Source organism: Canis lupus, chromosome Y, assembly GCF_048164855.1.
Source record: "Canis lupus baileyi chromosome Y, mCanLup2.hap1, whole genome shotgun sequence".
NCBI lineage: Eukaryota > Metazoa > Chordata > Mammalia > Carnivora > Canidae > Canis > Canis lupus.
The window spans coordinates 79,960-96,581 of record NC_132877.1 but is presented as its reverse complement, the minus strand read 5'-3'; the positions used below and the strand labels follow the sequence as shown (position 1 = coordinate 96,581).

Here is a 16,622-nt window from a genome sequence, read left to right as displayed (position 1 = left end):
ACCCCGCAGGCACAACAGGCCCAAGTGTGAAGGTACAGATGGGACAAGCACGCGGGACGCTTGGGGTCACATGCCGGCGCTCAAGGGTGACAGCAGAACGATGGGACACGCAGGCGGGACGTGCGCACGCTGCACACATGCAACGTGCAGTTGGGACACAACACGTGGGCAGGACACACGCTGCACATGCAACATGTGGTCAGGACATGCACACGCAACACGCGGGCAGGACACCTGCAACACGCGGTTGGGACACGCACGCAACACACGGGCAGGGCACACTGTACATGCAACAGGCTGTTAGGACACATGCACAACACGCAGTCGGGACACACAGCTGGGCCTGCACACCCCGCACATGGACAACACACGTGCAGGACACACACCCTGTAACGTAACCCCCGTCCACCAGAAACCCAACATGCGGCCGCAGCACGTGCTGACAGACACCCGAGACCCACACCCCACACACGGATTGCGATCGGAAACGTCCCCAGCACCCGGGCAGGAAGGGCGGGCTGAGGCCACCACCGAGCCCCACGGACAGGGAGGCCGTGACACACCTGGTGCACGGGGCGCGCAGGGTCATAGGACAGGGCAATGGCTGCCGAGGGACACCCCCCCCCACCCAGTGAACGGCCGCGCATGAGACACACTTTATCCACAGCGGGACAGTCTCCCGAGTGGACACCAGGAGCCCGGACCCGCATCGCCGAGCCTTCACCCCGGCTCCCCCACTCGTGCCCCCACAGACTCCGTGTGCCAGAGCCACCAGAGGCGCAGAGGCACCTCTGTCCACGCCTGGGGCACCGGCAGGCCACCGCCTCGCGGCAGGCTCCAGACAGCTGGTGCGGCCTGTCCCCATGTCCGGCCCCCACGGTCCCCCGCGGCCACACCCACCTTCTCGCTCAGCACCTTGCTCTGGTGGCTCAGGTACACGCGGCACGCCAGGCAGAACTTGAGCAGCCGCTTCCTCAGGTCCAGGAGCGCCTCCTGGGGGGCGGGGGCGGGGCCTCCCATCATGATGGCGTGCACCCCGCCCCTCCCGTCCTATATCTCCTTTCCCCATCCGCCTCCCCACCGTCACCCACCCCCACTGCCCCTCCCCGTCACCCCCACCTCCATCACCCCCTATTCTCGCCCCACTGCCCTGTGCTGCTCAGGACCGACTGAGGCCTACGCACCCCCAGAGAAGCACAGACATACCCCGGAACCTGTCTGGCGCCCCACGCAGGGACTGGCCAGCACCAGGGACTGAGGTCTCCGCCCACAGACACCCTTGCTTCGTGGGACAGGTGCACAGGGCGCTCGGGCCGTGGCCCCAGGTGGGCGCTCACGTCACAGCCCCGGAGCCCCGCCAGCCCGGGACGACAGATGACGGGGCCTGTGCCTGCACCCACTCCCCCCAGGTCCCCCCACCCCACCCCACCCCGTGCACGGCTGCAGAGCACAGGCCCCACCCCATCCGCGCCTGCACCCACCTGGGACGGCAGCCGGTCCGTGGCCGCCACGATCTGCCACAGGAGCGCATAGTAGGTGCACTGCAGCGCGCAGTGGACGACCTGAGGGGCACGGGCCGTCAGCCGGGGGCACCGTGCAGGGACCCCGGGCTGGCCCGACCCCCTCCCGCAGCACTGCGCCTGCCCACCCCGCCGCTCACCTCCGTGGGCAGGCTGCCCTGGTGTCTGCGGAACGTCAGCAGGCTGTCCATCTTTTCGTACAGGTTCCAGCCACTTAGGTCGTGTGTGCTGTGCACGAGGCCCACGAGACATCTCAGCACCCGCCTCGGCCCCGGGTGAGCCACTCACGGCGGTCGGTCAGCGGCCTGGGGCTGAGGGACCGCCCGTGGGGACACTGGGGGCACCCTCCCCACACGGCAGGCGGGGGCTCCGTCCACTACGGTGTCCAGCCCCGCGGGTGAGGCAGCCCCAGCTCCCGGGACGTGGCTCAGCCCCGGGCACACCCATGGACACCCCGCGGCGCTGTCCCCGCCCCCTGCTCGCGGTCAGGCAACAGCCCAAGGGCACGGGCCGCGCACCCCTCACCTGTAGAAGGCAGCCAGCCTCCGCAGCGTGGAGCAGATGCGCCCCATCTCCCCATGTCCCAGGAACAGGCCTTGTTTCTGCGGGGCAGGGAGAGCACGCGGGGTGGGGCGGACCTCGCACGGCCCAGGCAGCCTCCCCGAGCCCGCGTTCCCCCCACTGTCTGTCCCCCACTTCAGAAGGCAGCGCTGGACACTCCCAAAAAGGGAAACTGTGTCACAGCCCATCCCGCGTCCAGCTCGCCAGGAGACACGGGAGACCAGAGGCCACCCCAGAGGCGCAGAGGCACCTCTGTCCACGCCGCTGGCAAGCGGGGCCGGGACGATCCGGGATGGGCCAGCTCCCTGCACCCGCCTCACGCCCCATGAAGAACCCGCCACGCGGGACGCGTTCCTCGCTCTGCAGCTGGGAGAACAGTCGCAGAAGCGCTCGCAGCCCCCTAGCACCCCAGGATCAGGGAGGCCCCGGGCTGCGGAACTCAGAGCAACGTGGACTCCTTATGCGGTAACCGGCCGAGTCCGGGCCACACCTCCGGCCCACAGCTTACGCGGCCCTCCGCCGTCTGCATGGAAGTTCCACCGGAACGCGGCCCAGTGACGTGCTGGCTGCGCTGCTCTCGTACAACCGCCAGGCACAGGATGGCCCAGCAGCGCACAGTCACGCCGCAGCTCCTTACACACCAGTGCCCGGTGGACACAGGCCAGGGCCTCTGACAGGCTGTGCTCCGGGGGCTTACAGGGCTCCCACGGGGAGAAACAGGACACTCTGTCACCCCCCGCCAAGCGTACACGCTGCCAGCAGATCGGGTACAGCACCAGCAGTTGGGGCTCGAAGGGGAACCCGCCCTGCGTCCCCAGGGTCACACTGGCGAGGTCACGGAGCTGACCCCTGCCTGACAGGTGCACACTTTATAACACTTCAACAAGAGAGCACGGAGCCTCAGTACCCTCATTCAGCACGGGGTCCCCACCTCCACGCATTTCCCCAAGCCCCAACATCCGCACCACCCACATCACGGCCCACACGGAGCCCCCAAAGCCTCCGCAGCCCGCACCTCGTGTTGGATGAACACGTCCAGCAGCGGGGTCAGCACGTCCACCAGCATGTCGACCAGCCGGCTGCAGGCGGGGGCAGCCTGGCCGTGGGCAGAGCCGCCCTCGTCACAGTAGGTGCCGTAGGCGCGGGCACAGGCCTCCAGCACCGCCACGTCCGAGTGTCGCTGCACCAGGCAGTCCAGTTCCAGGAGCGCCGCGTCCAGGTACTGGGGGGTGGGGGAGCAAGGGCTGGTCAGGGGACTGGAGGGGGGTCGAGAGGGCCGCTCAGGGGCTCAGGAGATTGAGGGCGAACGTGCCAGCGAAAGGTCAGGAGATTAGGGAGGAAGCCATGGGGTCATGGGTTGAGATGAAAGGTCATGGGGTCAAGGACGAAAGGTCAGCAGTCAAATGGGGAGCTGTCAGGGGTCACAGGGTCGGGCGATGAGGGGTGGGGTGGAAAATCACAGGGTTGAGCGATCGGGGGCTAGAAGAAAAGGGCCAGGTGGAGCCCAGGGCAGGGGGTATGGGGGCAAGAGGATGCTCATAGGAGCTGCAAACATAGGAGTCAGGACCCTGCCACTGGGTGGGAGACGGCTGACTCCTGCAGGGTGGACAGGGAGGAGGAAAGGAGCCCCCACACCTGACACCGCAGGGAGGGGGATGCAGCCCCCTTGTCTAAATGCACAGAAGCAGGTGTGGCCCTAGTGGAGAAGATGTGGACCCAGAGGGAGAGGGGTGTGGCCCCAGGGAAGGGGGCGTGACCCAGGGGAAGGGTAGGGCTCTAGGGAAGAGGTCTCGGCCCCAGGGGACACAGGCACGGACTCAAAGAGGTGTGGCCGCAGTGAGTGGGTGTGGCTCTAAGGAGTGGGCGTGGCCCCAGAAAAGGTGTGTCCCGGAGGAGGGCTGCGGGGGGAGGGGCGTGGCCAGGAGGGCAGCTGTGGCTCTAGGAAAGGGGCGCGGCCGCGGTTGGTGGGCGTGGCCCCAAGAATAGGGTGTGGAGCAGAGGAGGGGGGGAAGGGGCGTGGTCTAGTGGAGTAGGGGCGTGGCCAGGGCAGCTGCGGCTCCAGGCAAGGGGCGTGGCTTAGAGGAGTGGGCGTGGCTTAGAGGAGTGGGGCGTGGCCAGGGCGGCTGTGGCTCTAGGAAAGGAGGCGTGGCCGCGGTGAGTGGGCGTGGCTCTAGGAACGCGGGCGTGGCCCCAATGAAAGGGTGTGGCCCAGAGGAGGGCTGCGGCTCTAGGGAAGTGGGCGTGGCCCCAGGAAAGGGGTGTGGCCCAGGAGGGCTGCGGGGGAAGGGGCGTGGCCTAGAGGAGTCGGGGCGTGGCCAGGAGGGCAAGTGTGGCTCTAGGAAAGGAGGCGTGGCCGTGGCTGGTGGGCGTGGCCCAGAGGAGTGCTGAGGCTCTAGAGAAGGGGCGTGGCCCGGAGGAGAGTGGGCGTGGCCCAGAAGGGGCCCTGCTGCTCTAGGGAAGGGGCGTGGCCCGGAGGAGGAGGAGGAGGCCCGCTCCCCCACCCCCCAGCCCCCAGCCCCCACCCCAGCCAGGCCGTCCCCCTGGGAGGCGCCCGGAACCGGGCACTTACGGAGCCCAGGCCGTCCATGTCGTACACGTCCAGGTTGCAGTACTGAGGGATCTGCAGGAGGGGGGTCACCTTCTCTTTGTCCGCTGCAAACTGCCCAGACAGCAGGCGTGACGCGGAGCCTCCCCAGCGCCCTCCTGCAGCCTCCGGACCTGCCCTGGAGCCCCCCAGCGCCCGCTCCCGGCCTCGGGCCCTTCCCCACTCGGCACCTTGGACAGCAGCTGGGGCAGCACCTTGACAAAGTGTCGGCTCATGTTGGCATGCTCGCGCCAGCGGCGGGTCCCGTCCACCTCCCTGGCACCCTGCAGGCAGAGCATGCATGGCCTGAGCCCACGGCCCACACGAGTCCCGCAGTGGCCCGGGGACCTGCTCCCACGTGACCAGGTCACACGCGGGCGGCGCTGCCCGGAAACCGAGGACAGAGCTCCGGATTGCCTCTGGTGTTGGGTTTCCAGGAAAGCGTTTCCCTTGCAGGGAAGCCATCAGGACTGAGTTGTCTCCCGCAAGTTCGCACCTCGCGGTGACCCTAATGCCGCAGGGCTGGTGTCATAAGAATGAGAGATGAGGACACAGAGCCGGACACGTGCACAAGGGAGAATGCGACAGCCACGTGAGGATGGAGGCAGAGACGCGGCCACAGCCCGAGGATTCCTGGAGCTGGAAGAGGCCGGAAGGACCCTTCCTGCAGCCCCGGAAGGACCCCACCTGCATCTCGGTGGTCCTGCCCGCCCAGGCTCAGACGTCTGGTCTCTAGGACTGCGGTGAGCGCTTAATTCCCATGGCTTTATGTCCCCCGGGACACCAGAGGCTCACATGGAGGCAATTCAGAGGCTGGCTGACACACTGCCGTGTCCGGTGTGAACACGGCAGGGGGGGGACTGCGCAGGGCCCTCCCCAGGGAGGCAGGCAGCAGACACGGACCAGCTGGCAAACAGCCTGGCAGCCGGCGGGAAGGGTGCGCGGGAGCCGCGGGCACAGCCAGCAGCACCTACCTGGGCGGCCGGGAGCCCTGCCCGCAGCGCCAGCGGCCGGGTGAGCAGCCAGGGTGGCAAGCGCAAGGCTGAAGCGGCAGCAAGCGGTCCCCGGCCCCGGGCAGGGCGCGGCAGGGCGCGACAGGGCTGAGGCAGGCGCGGGCACCCACAGCGCCCCCGTGCGCGGGGCTCCCAGCAGCGGCACAGCAGCCACAGCGCAGCGGTCAGCACAGGGGAGGAAGCGCATCCAGGCAGGGGGCAGGGGTGGCACTGACTTTCTTGCCCAGGCGGCGGCCAGCGGGAGGGCGGCCCTCGGCAGCCTGTCTCACGGCGGCCACGAGGATCTCGATGAGCACTCTTTCCTGCTGGCTCGTCAGCGCTGCGGGGACACGGAGACGGGGGCAGGTCAGCCCACACCGACCCTCACCGGGTCACGGAAGCTTCTGGACTGATGCACTGCTGAGAGGCCTGGCTGGGCCTGGCCCAGGCTCGGAGCACGTGCGGAGCGGGAGGCTCCTGGGCACAGCAGGCCCCGACCCGGCTCACGCAGTCAGCAGTGTGCAGAACCAGGGCCAGCCCTTCCCTCAAAGTGTGCACACAGCCCCGGGCCGCGTTCTCACGGCAACCCCTGACGCCACCTCCAGCGGCGGGCGGCGGCCCACCCGGCACCATCCCGTACCCTGGGACTCGGGTCTAAAGCCACGCACTTGAGGGGACACTGTGTTCACCGGCTGCTCCCCAGGGACTTTCACCCCAGGTCACAGCCACCCGGAACCTCAGAACAGGAGCTTGTGGGGAAACTGGATCTTTCCAGGTGTGACTAAGTGAGGCTCTGAGCTGAGCTCGTCCTGGACCAGGTGGCCCTGCATCCAGCAACAGGGGTCCTCGTAGGAGACAGGAGGAGCCACAGATGCAAAGGAGGAGCCCCATGAGGATGGAGGACACGGGAGGGATGGGCCACCAGCCCAGGGAGGCCTGGGCCCCAGACGCTGGAAGAGGCGGGAGGGACCCTCCCCGGAGGCCCCGCCCCGGACCTCAGGGGTCCAGCCCCCGGACCTCAGACTCTGGTCTCCAGAGCTGGGAGGGGACGGATTCTTGTTTTAAGCCCCCAGGTTTGAGGTCATTTGTCATAGGTACCGCGAGAACCTCACACCTGGGTCCTCCTGTCCAGCGTCCCACATCCTGGGATCGGTGCCACTATGAGCCCGGGGGCAGCAAAGGCCCAAGCTCATGGTCAAGAAGCTCAGAGACCCCGCGGCGGGGTCTGGAAACTTGAGTCAGAGTAAAGGAGGCGCCCCGGTGATGAAGGAACGGGCCCCTCCGTGGCCCCCGGGAGCGTGGTGGAGGCTGCTGGCCCCGCCAGGAAGGGGACAGGCCTGGAGGCCTCAGGCATGGCTCAGGGACTCCAGGTTTTAGCAGAGGACACTTGTCTTCAGCAGGGCTGGGGGGGTGGTGGGTCTCAGAGGGCAGGGCCTCCAGTGGGGCTGCGGGCCTGCGTCAGAGGAGGGGCGGTCTCCTTGGGGCGGTGCCCGGGGGGACGGGGTGGTCTCAGAGGGGCGAGCCTGCCAGGGTTCATTCACCAGGCAGCTGCCCACACTGCATCCTGACCGCGGGGCCCGGGCTTTGATCCCCTTGCAGGACAGCAGCCGCGGCCACTGTCCTGCAGACCCCAACTAGAGACCGGGGAGTCCCCATCAAGGCCTGAGGACCCTTCGCCCCAGGGAAGCACGGCACGTGCCCCTCCCCCGGACCAACCAGTCAGGGAGCAAACGCTGCACAGCAGTGTGGACAGGGCCGCTAGCGCCCTGTGCCGGCCGCTCGTATCAGTGACACCATGGACAGACGCTTGGCAGGACGGCAGGGGACCGCAGAGATGACGCGACATAGGAGGAGGGGCATGGCGGGACACAGGCAGACAAGGACATGCAACACGAGGTGGGGGCAGGACACAAGGGGGACTGGAGCACATGGGGACACGAGGGTGATGGGGATGGCAGGACACGGGGACATGGGGGAACGGCAGGACACAGGGACACAACAGGACATGGGGGGACAGTGGGACGTGGGGAGGATAGCACGGCCCGGGGAGGACAGCAGGACAGGGAAGGATGGCAGGACACGGCAGGGACGGTGGGCCTAGGGGGACGGCAGGGCGGCCAGCAGGATCACGGGCCCGGCCCACGACTCCGAGCAGGCTCTGGCCACGCTCACCTTGGCGCCCGCCGCGTGGCTCCAGCAGCAGGGCCGTCATGCACTCCCAGTTGCGCACCAGGGTGGGCGCTGCCTCCCACAGGCCGTCCACCAGGTACGGGACGTGTCTGTGGAACTGACAGGGACGTGCCCGACGTGTGAGGTCGTGAGAACGGGACAGCGGGACAAGTGAGACACGGGGCAGGGACCACACGCGATGACGACACGGGGCACAGGGGTCATGTGACAGTGGCAAAGGGCAGGGAGGACACGCAACCACGCGGAGACGAGAACACACGACGACGTGGGCAGGAAGCTCATGTGGCGGCGACACAGGGCAGGGAGGACACGTGATGACGACACGGGGCACGGAGGTCATGTAATAACATGGGAAGGACACGCGATGACAACACAGGGCAGGGAGGTCACGTGATGATGACACAGGGCAGGGAGGTCATGCGATGACGACGAACAGCAAGGAGAACACGTGATGACACAGGCAGGAACGGCCCCCTCCCGACCCCCCCGTGCGCAGACACGTGAGGACACAGCAGGACAGCGACCCAGCGGCCCGAGTCCCACGCGCCACAGCAAGGCTGTTCACACGGGAAGCAAGGCCCGGCCCAGCCCACCTCCGGGCACGTGGCGCGTGGCGCGGGACACGGCACGGAACTCGGGCTGCGGGGCGGGACCCAAGTCCCGGTCCCTCGTGTGGCTCGGACGCCGCGTCCCCGGGCCCCACGCTGCCGCGCCCTCACCTCACCCTGCAGGTAGAAGTCAATGAGCGTCTTCATGTTCTGGAGGTTTCTGTCAAACTCGTCAGGGGGCTCTTGGCCAAAGAAACCTTCGTGGGGCGGAGGAGCCAGGAGCCTAGGGAGACGAGAGAGGGGCCTCAACGTCGGCCTGGGGGGCCCCAAGCACGCGGCTGGGCCCCGGGTCCTGCGAGGCGGGCTGACCTGCACCCTCGCTAGCATGCGCCACACTGAGACCCGGGGAGCAGGGCTACCAGGACCCGTGGAGGAAAGTTCTAGAACTGACTGCTGCTGTCCGAGCTGCCGGTCAGCTCAGGCCAGCACTGGGGAGGGAATGAACAACCAGACTGAGGTCCTGGGGACCTCAGGTGACCTTGGGGACAGGGAGGCTCAGGGGACCTCAGGGATCCCAGGGATAGGAACTTAGGGGATCCCAGAGACAGGGGGCCTCAGGGAATCCAGGAGACCTCAGGGGATCCCAGGGACACAGGATGCCTCAAGGGATCCAGGAGATCCAGGGGCCTCAGGGAATCCAGGGGGCCTCAGGGGATCCCAAGGAGAGGGGGTCTCGGGGGATCCAGAGGACCTCAGGGGATCCCATAGACAGGGGGCCTCAGGGGATCCAGGGGACATCAGGATCCCGGGGACAGGGGGCCTCAGGGGATCCAGGGGACGGGCCTCAGGATCCAGGGGATCCAGGGGATAGGGGACCTCAGGGGACTTCAGGGGGCCTCAGGATCCAGGGGATCCAGGGGACCTCAGGGATCAAGGAAACCTCGGGGGCCTCAGGGAATCCAGGAGACCTCAGGGGATCCCAGGGACACAGGGGGCCTCGAGGGATCCAAGAGATCCAGGGGACCTCAGGAGATCCAGGGGCCTCAGGGAATCCAGGGGACCTCAGGGGATCCCAAGGAGAGGGGGTCTCGGGATCCAGAGGACCTCAGGAGATCCCAGGGACAGGGGGCCTCAGGGGATCCAGAGGGGATCCAGGGACAGGGCACCTCGGGACCTCAGGGGATCCCAGGGACACAGGGGGCCCCAGGGCATCCAAGGACAGTAGACCTCAGAGGATCCCAAAGGCGGGCGCCCTCGGGGATGGGGGACCACCCCACCAAGTCAAAGCAATCCCCGCATAGACCTGCCTCTAACAGGTAACCAGTGAGCCTGCGTGCGGTCACGGATGCGACTGTGGAGCAGCGTTCCTCTCCCGTGGCGCTCCCGCACGTCCCGTTCTGTCCCCTATACAAAGCCCTGGCACCTGGCCTGCCCTCCACCCTGCACCTGCGGGCCTGCAGCTGACGGGACGTGGGACACGGGCTGTGGGGCCCGCCTCCGAAGTGCCGGTGACGTCATGGTGCCGGGGACAGCAGCGGGCACGCGCTGCACTCACCTCCTGCAGATGAGTTCACCCGCGGCCGTGGCCATGGGCCTGTAGGCCGCGTACACAAACTGGAACAGGAACACGTACTCCATGGCCGAGAACACGCCCACGTAGTGCCTGGGGGGACGCGCTCGTGAGCCCCGGGCCTGCACGCGGGGCTTCCCCACGCATCTACACGAGACGCGCTGCCACCAGGGCCCTGCCTCACACGCCTGTGCACGCGGGGCGCCACGCTCCTCTCTAATCCCCTGTTGGCCCAGTGGCCCCAGTCGCAGCCTCCCCTACACGGGGCCCCCGGGAAGCCGACGCTCACCCGCGCAGACACGTCCCAGGACGCGAGCCCAGGCCACGGGGGAAGATGCCACGAGAGCCGGCCCCGAGCGCGGGATCCTGGGAGGCCCGCCCCCGACAGGGCCGCCAGTCCTGGGCCCTTTCCCCTCCAGCCCCTGTGGGCACCAGGGCCTCTCCGGGGTGTGCCCCCGGCCCGCGCAGCGCTCCTGGTGCCAAGCAGGCACCCTGCAGGGTGCACTCGGGGGAAGCGATCAGGGGATGAGGGTGTGGGACACCCCGACACCACACGGGGGACGCCACGTTGTCCAAAGACGCACATTGAGCCCACGTGTGGCACCGGGTCCGCCACAGCGCAGCCGTTTGCCGACAGCCCCTGGGCGCTGCCAGAAGCAGCAGGAACAGGGCAGGGGACCTCGGGATTCTGGGGACACAGGGCCTCAGGGGATCCAGGAAGAATCCAAGGATGGGGGGAGGCCCCAAGGATGCAGGAGACCCCAAGGGTAGGGGGAGACCACAAGGGCGGGGGGGGGCCAGGTGCAGGGGGGAGACCGCAAGGGCACGGGGAGGCCCCAAGGACATGGCAGGAGACCCCAAGAGCAGGGAGGAGACCATAAGGGCACAGGGAGGCCCCAAGGACATGGGGAGATCCCAAGGGTGGGGGCAGAGGTCCCAGGGATGCAGGAGAGGCCCCAACGGTGGAGGAGTGACCTCAAGGATGCGGGGAGGCCCCAAGGGCAGGGCAGAGACCCCAAGGGCACAAAAAACCCCAAGGGCATGGGGGAGGTCCCAAGGAGGCGGGGAAGCCCCACGCAAGTGAGGGGTACACCTGCACTCGCCCGCGGGCGCCGCACTCAGCAGGGAGCACACTCCGTGGTTCCGAGTCGGCCCCGTCCAAACCTCAAGCCTCAAAGCCACGCGGCTCCGCCCAGTGTGGGGCACCCAGGCCCCTGCCGTGACCGACCCAGTGCACTGGCACCTGCCTGGGGACTCAGGCCACGGTGTGGCCCCAAGATCTGGAGCCTTACCCCCGCCCCTGAGGCCCGCGAGCTGCCATCAGAGATGCAGCTGGAAGGCCCGGGAGCAGGACCGCCAAGGGTGACAGAAGACAGACGTGCGTGTGGGAGCCAGGCCCGGCAGACGCACACTTCCTCCCCGTTGTAGTAGGCAGGGCCCCCTGATTAGACGCGGCCCACCCCCAGGGAGCACAGGCCAACCTATCCGGGAGCTCCTCAGCCGGAATCCCACGTAAGCTGCCGCCGCCCGCAGCGCCCACCAACGGGGAGCAGCGAGGTCGACGCGAGGCTTCAGCCGTTGCCACTTCCTGGCAGGCGCGTGCAGCTTCTAGCTGCGGACTCGCCGCAGACCCCGAGCCATGACGAGCCCCACGCGTGTGTCCAGCTTCAGTCCCAGAGCCTGCTTCACGTGCCCCAGGGCCACCCGCCGACGTGCAGGCCCTCAGGAGGGCTCCCCTCCCCAGCTCGCACACACGTCCTGGGACGTCCCCACCTCTGCGACAGTGAGCCGATTCCCACCAGGGCCTCCTTCCATGTCCCCACAGCCCTGTCTCCCTGCAGGACGCTGACACAGCGGCCGCGGGAACAGCACAGAGCAGGACATGCAGCCAGCCTGGGCCGCCCACCCTCCACGGGGCAGGAGGCAGAGGCCCCCACCCGGGGTTGGAGGGGCCACCACAGCCAGGCCTGAGGCGCCCCTGGGGGACACGGCACCTGAAGGACGCAGGCCCGGCCGCGAGACGAGCGAAACGGCCTCGGGACGTGATCTGAGCACAGCAGAGATGCCCCGAGGTCACGGCTTCCTGCTCACGGCCACCCTGCGCCCGGACCCAAGGCCTCCAGCACCTTCTGGATCCCTGCACGAGCGCGCTGCCCGCTGCTGCCAACGCCAGGAGAGTCGTGGCGTCCACTGGGGGACCGGCCGTCTCTGCCCACAGGCTCGTCTGGGTGGGCAGGAGAGGGCCCACGCCCCGAGTGCGTCCGCGCTGTGCTCAGAACGGGGCGGCTCCAGGGCGCTGCAGGTGCTCCTCCCAGGACCCGGGCCAACCCAGGCCGCGCCGCCCGTGGGCGTTCTGCTCTGTACACACCGTGGTGCACTGCCACGTGACACCTCGTCACCCATCCATGCTCCCGGGGGCGCAGGGGGCGTGCTGCCAGGTGTGGGTGGCGCCAGCCTCCGTGGGACCACAGCACAGCACGCAGGATGCCCATCCCCAGCTCCAGGGTGCCCGTGTGCGCAGCAGCAGGACACACAGCCACCGAGGATCCGATGCCCAAGTGGCCTCACGCTATCCTCGGCTCAGGACACACCGGCAGCACAGGCAAGCACGCAGCCTCTGGGACACAGCACGTCTCCCCGGCACCCATGCTGGCGTCTACACACAGGGCCGAGCAGGAGGCTGTGACCTGTGTCCCCGTGTCCGCAACACGCCTCACATCAACATTGGACGCCTGAGTCTCAACAAGGCAGCTGCATCCTGCAGGTGCCGGACGTACAGGGGGACAAGCACCCATCGTCCCGGCTTAAGACCTCACAGGGATCCAGGAACTTCCAGAAGGTTCTGTGGGCCGGGCCAGTCGCTGCTGCCTCCTGAATCCAGCCCCTCTGTCTCCTTGGAGCCCCTGACACACGGGCAGCAGTGGACGGGGGAGACTGGGACCCCAGAGAGAACCCCACACCCGCGAGTGCCAGCCCAAGCCTGGGGTGACCTCAGGTGACCCAACGAACCCTTCCCTCGGATCTCGAGCCAGGACGCTGGTGACAATTCTTCAAACTTGCAGGAGAGCCCCCCCCCCCCCCCCCCGCCACCCCGCCCACCCGCCCCGCCTGCGCATCTGGCCCCGCCCCCGCCGCCCCGGCCCCGCCCCTCCCACGCCCCCACCCTCCACCTGTGCGTCTGGCCCCGCCCCTCCCACGCCCCACCTTCCACCTGTACACCTGGGCCCGCCCACCGGGCCTCCCACGCCCCCGGCCCCGCCCCCGCTTGCGCATCCTCCGGCCCGCCCCGCCTGTGCGCCTGGCCCCGCCCCCGCCCCCACGCACCTGGCCCCCCCTGCACACCCTCCGGCCCGCCCCACCTGTGCGCCTGGCCCCGCCCCCGCCTGGCACCCTCCGGCCCGCCCCAACTGTGCGCCTGGCCCCGCCCCCCGCCCCTCCCACGCACCTGGGCCCACCCCCCGCCCCTCCCACGCACCTGTCCCTCCGCCGCCCCCGCCGGGCACTCACTCGGAGATGAGCCTCAGGAGCTGCATGCACTCGGACGTGATCTCCGGCTGCTGGTCCTGCGTCATGGACAGGATGCGCTTCTGCGGGAGCAAGACCGCGCGCGACCACCGTCTGCGTGACGTGTCGCCGCGGCCCCACCGCCCCCGCAGCCGCCCGGACGCCCACGGCGCGGCCGACACGCAGCCTGGCCCCAGCGGGCTGCGAGCTGGGCGCCGAGAGCCCCCCCCCCCCGCCCCCGCCCCGCCCCGCCACCTTGGCCGGGGGCACGTGCGCTCCCCGCGGCCCCCAGGCCGTGCGCTGGGTCGTGCCCTCGTGTGGGCGCCCCGGGTCGGCCCAGACGCCAGCACCCGCCCCTGGGTGACGCCCTAGGGTCCCCAGACTTTGTCCCTAGCGGTCACCTGCTGCGGGCGCACCGTGACAGGGAACGCGCGCTCGAAGCTGGGACGCGGGGACTACGCCTTCGGGGCCACCGGTCATCAGACCCCAGCCCTAGAGCCAGCAGACAGGAGACCCCGTCCCCAGACGCTGCCACTCATCAGGTCCCGGGGGTCGCAGGACCAGGACTGGGACCTTCTGCCCCCAGACACGACCGCGCCCTGAGGGGGCTCAGCGCCCTGCACACCCCGGTGCTTGAAGCTGGAGGGTCTGAGAGCCCATGGGTCCAGCACAGCAGCCCCCGCGGCCTCCCTGCACCTGCAGCACAGGTGCGCCCTGAGCTCCCAGACGGTGCACACGATCGTGCCCGGGCTCTCCCTGACGCCCACCCTTCCGCAGGCGTGACGTCACGTGTCCTGATCTCCCCTCGGGGGTCCCCAGGTCAGGAAAGGCTTCTATGAGGACACGACCATGTGGGGCTGCTGGGCACCTGCCCTCGCCGGGTTCCTGCTCAGACCCCGCTGGGGACGCTGACAGGGTCGAGGACCAGTTGCTGTCCCACACTCCCCCGAGGACGGGGCGCCTCCGCCACGCACACCAGCGCTGCACGTCCAGGACGCACCTCCGTGGCCCCACCCCCACTCCCAACCAGCCACGTGTCCTGGGTCCTCCCCGTGTGGCTCCCGCGCCCATGATGGAGAGGTCAGCACACCGCCTGCCCGTGGGGGTGCGCACACCACGCACCCTGTTTCCAGGCCAGGGCGCACATCTCCGGAGTGTAGTGACAGCCGGGCAACTCGGCCGAGGGCTCGGACACCCCGAGAAGTTCCAGGTTCACCTTCGCAGTACAGCGGCCTGGGCACCCAGCTCCAACGTGTGCCACACCCTGGGCCCCCAGCGGCTGCTGCGCGTCCCGTCCACACAGGCACCGAGATGCCTCGGAGGAGACGGCAGCCAAGACGCAACACCTCACGCACCTTGAACTTGTGGAAGAAAAGCCCCAACTTCATGGCCGACTCTCGCTTCTCGTAGAGCGCCTTCAGCGCCAGGATGCACTTCATGCGCACGTTTGCGTCCTTGGGGACAGAAACGTGCGAGTCACCGCAGAAGGGCGGCCGCGCCCCCACACTCTCCCGCAGACGCTTCCGTCCGCGACCGCGCAAGCCAGGCCGCCCGCAGCCTGAAACAGTCGAGGCGGGACCTGCGGGTTCGCAACCCCCTCGCGGGGCACAGATGCCTTCTGGGGTCTGAACTGTGCACCCCCAGCTCATAGGTTGGCCCCCGCGCCCCCAGGACCTCCGATGGGGCTGTTTTGGGAGGCGCGGTCTGTAATGGCAGGACGAGGCTGCCAAATGAGGTCAGTAGGGCGGGCTGATCCCATAGGACGGGGCCCCTATAAAGAGACGGGAGGACACAGACACGCGGAGTGGAACGGGCACGTAAGGACACGGGGAGAGCTCGGGGTTTCCACGCCCAGGACAGAGGCCTCGGGTCACGATCTCGGGGTCCTGCACTGAGCCCCACGTCAGGTCAGGGATCCCTGCTCAGTGGGCGTGTGCTGCTCCCTCCGCCCCTCCGTCACCCCGGCGTGTGCCTGCTGGCCTCCCTCAAATAAACAAATAAAATCTTAAAAAAAACAAGAAGGAAAGAAACAAACACCCGCCTGGCCCAGCACACCCAACGGCTCCGCGACCCCTGCACCCCACGCGTTCTCTGTACAAAACTAAGGGGGTCCCTGAGGTCGTCTCGGGGCTAAAGCCGCACGTGGGCAGCGCGGGGCCCGAAGCAGGACACAGGCCCGCGCCACACCGTGGCCCCACGTGGGGTGAGGCTGCCCGCAGGGGCGCGGCGGGCGGCCTATCAGGGAGCGCACGTCCTCCGCACCCAGGGGTCACCCTGCGGGGGCGCTCGCCGCACCCAGGGCCGGCGGGGCCTCTCAGTGCCTCCCGGAGGTCTCTCCACCCCCCAAGCAATGCGGGGCACAGTGGGGGCAGCCCCCCAGGACCCAGGAGTACCGCACACCCCCACGTGCCCCACTGCCGCGACAGCGCCCACGGCCAAGCCCCGCAGGCCCAGCGTGGCCCCAGCGGCAGCCCTGACGGCCTCCTCCCTGCACACCTGGCTCCCGTGGCCCAGTGCAGTCACCGTGCTTGTGGCCACGCACTACGCCTCTCCCACTCCCACCCCACAGGGGAAAAGCAGAGAAGTCTGCTCCAGGCCAATGTGTGCCCCAAATCCGTAGGTTAGCTCTCGACGCCCCCAGGGGATGGTATGTGCGGGTGAAGCCCCCGGGAGGGGACCGGTCCTATGGGTGGAGCCCCCGGGGGGGACCAGGTCCTAAGGATCGAGCCCCCAGGGAGGGGACTGGGTTCTAAGGGTGGAGCCCCCTGGGAGGGGACCGGGTCCTAAGGGTCAAGCCCCTGGGGAGGGAACCAGGTCCTAAGTGTGGAGCTCCAAGGAGGGGCCCGGGTCCTAAGGCTGGAGCCCCAAGGAGGGGGCCGGGTCCTTGTAAAGGACGAGCCCCAGAGCGCCCCCTCGCCCCAGGCTCCACGCGAGGACCAGGCAGGAGGCGCACCGTGAGCCAGGGATCAGGGTTCCCTCCCATCCGGTCTGAGGCCCCTGGACCCGGGACGGCCCAGCCCAGCAGTGAGGACAGGGAACACGGGCTGGGGAGCCCCGCGGGGGGTCCGCCACCGCCGCCTGCCCCAGCTCAGCCCCAGGACACAGAACAGCTCACAGTCCAGCCGCCTTGCCCTTTCCCGCAGAAACAAACTC

The 16,622-nt window shown here is 68.7% G+C and overlaps 1 protein-coding gene across 1 annotated transcript in view; it reads right to left on the bottom strand.

Annotated features, from left to right (window-relative positions):
• The window catches only part of LOC140629042 (cohesin subunit SA-2-like), a 48,311-nt gene that overhangs the window by 7,018 nt on the left and 24,671 nt on the right, over positions 1 to 16,622 (bottom strand). Inside the window, exons 12-24 of the mRNA XM_072818439.1 lie at positions 14,825 to 14,923; positions 13,473 to 13,552; positions 9,951 to 10,058; positions 8,567 to 8,678; positions 7,830 to 7,944; positions 5,894 to 5,997; positions 4,857 to 4,949; positions 4,651 to 4,740; positions 3,097 to 3,303; positions 2,046 to 2,122; positions 1,661 to 1,748; positions 1,482 to 1,562; positions 901 to 993 (exon numbers count right to left, since the gene is read on the bottom strand). Of these exons, the coding sequence (XP_072674540.1) occupies positions 901 to 993; positions 1,482 to 1,562; positions 1,661 to 1,748; positions 2,046 to 2,122; positions 3,097 to 3,303; positions 4,651 to 4,740; positions 4,857 to 4,949; positions 5,894 to 5,997; positions 7,830 to 7,944; positions 8,567 to 8,678; positions 9,951 to 10,058; positions 13,473 to 13,552; positions 14,825 to 14,923 (1,347 nt within the window). The remainder of the gene's footprint in view (positions 1 to 900; positions 994 to 1,481; positions 1,563 to 1,660; positions 1,749 to 2,045; positions 2,123 to 3,096; positions 3,304 to 4,650; positions 4,741 to 4,856; positions 4,950 to 5,893; positions 5,998 to 7,829; positions 7,945 to 8,566; positions 8,679 to 9,950; positions 10,059 to 13,472; positions 13,553 to 14,824; positions 14,924 to 16,622) is intronic.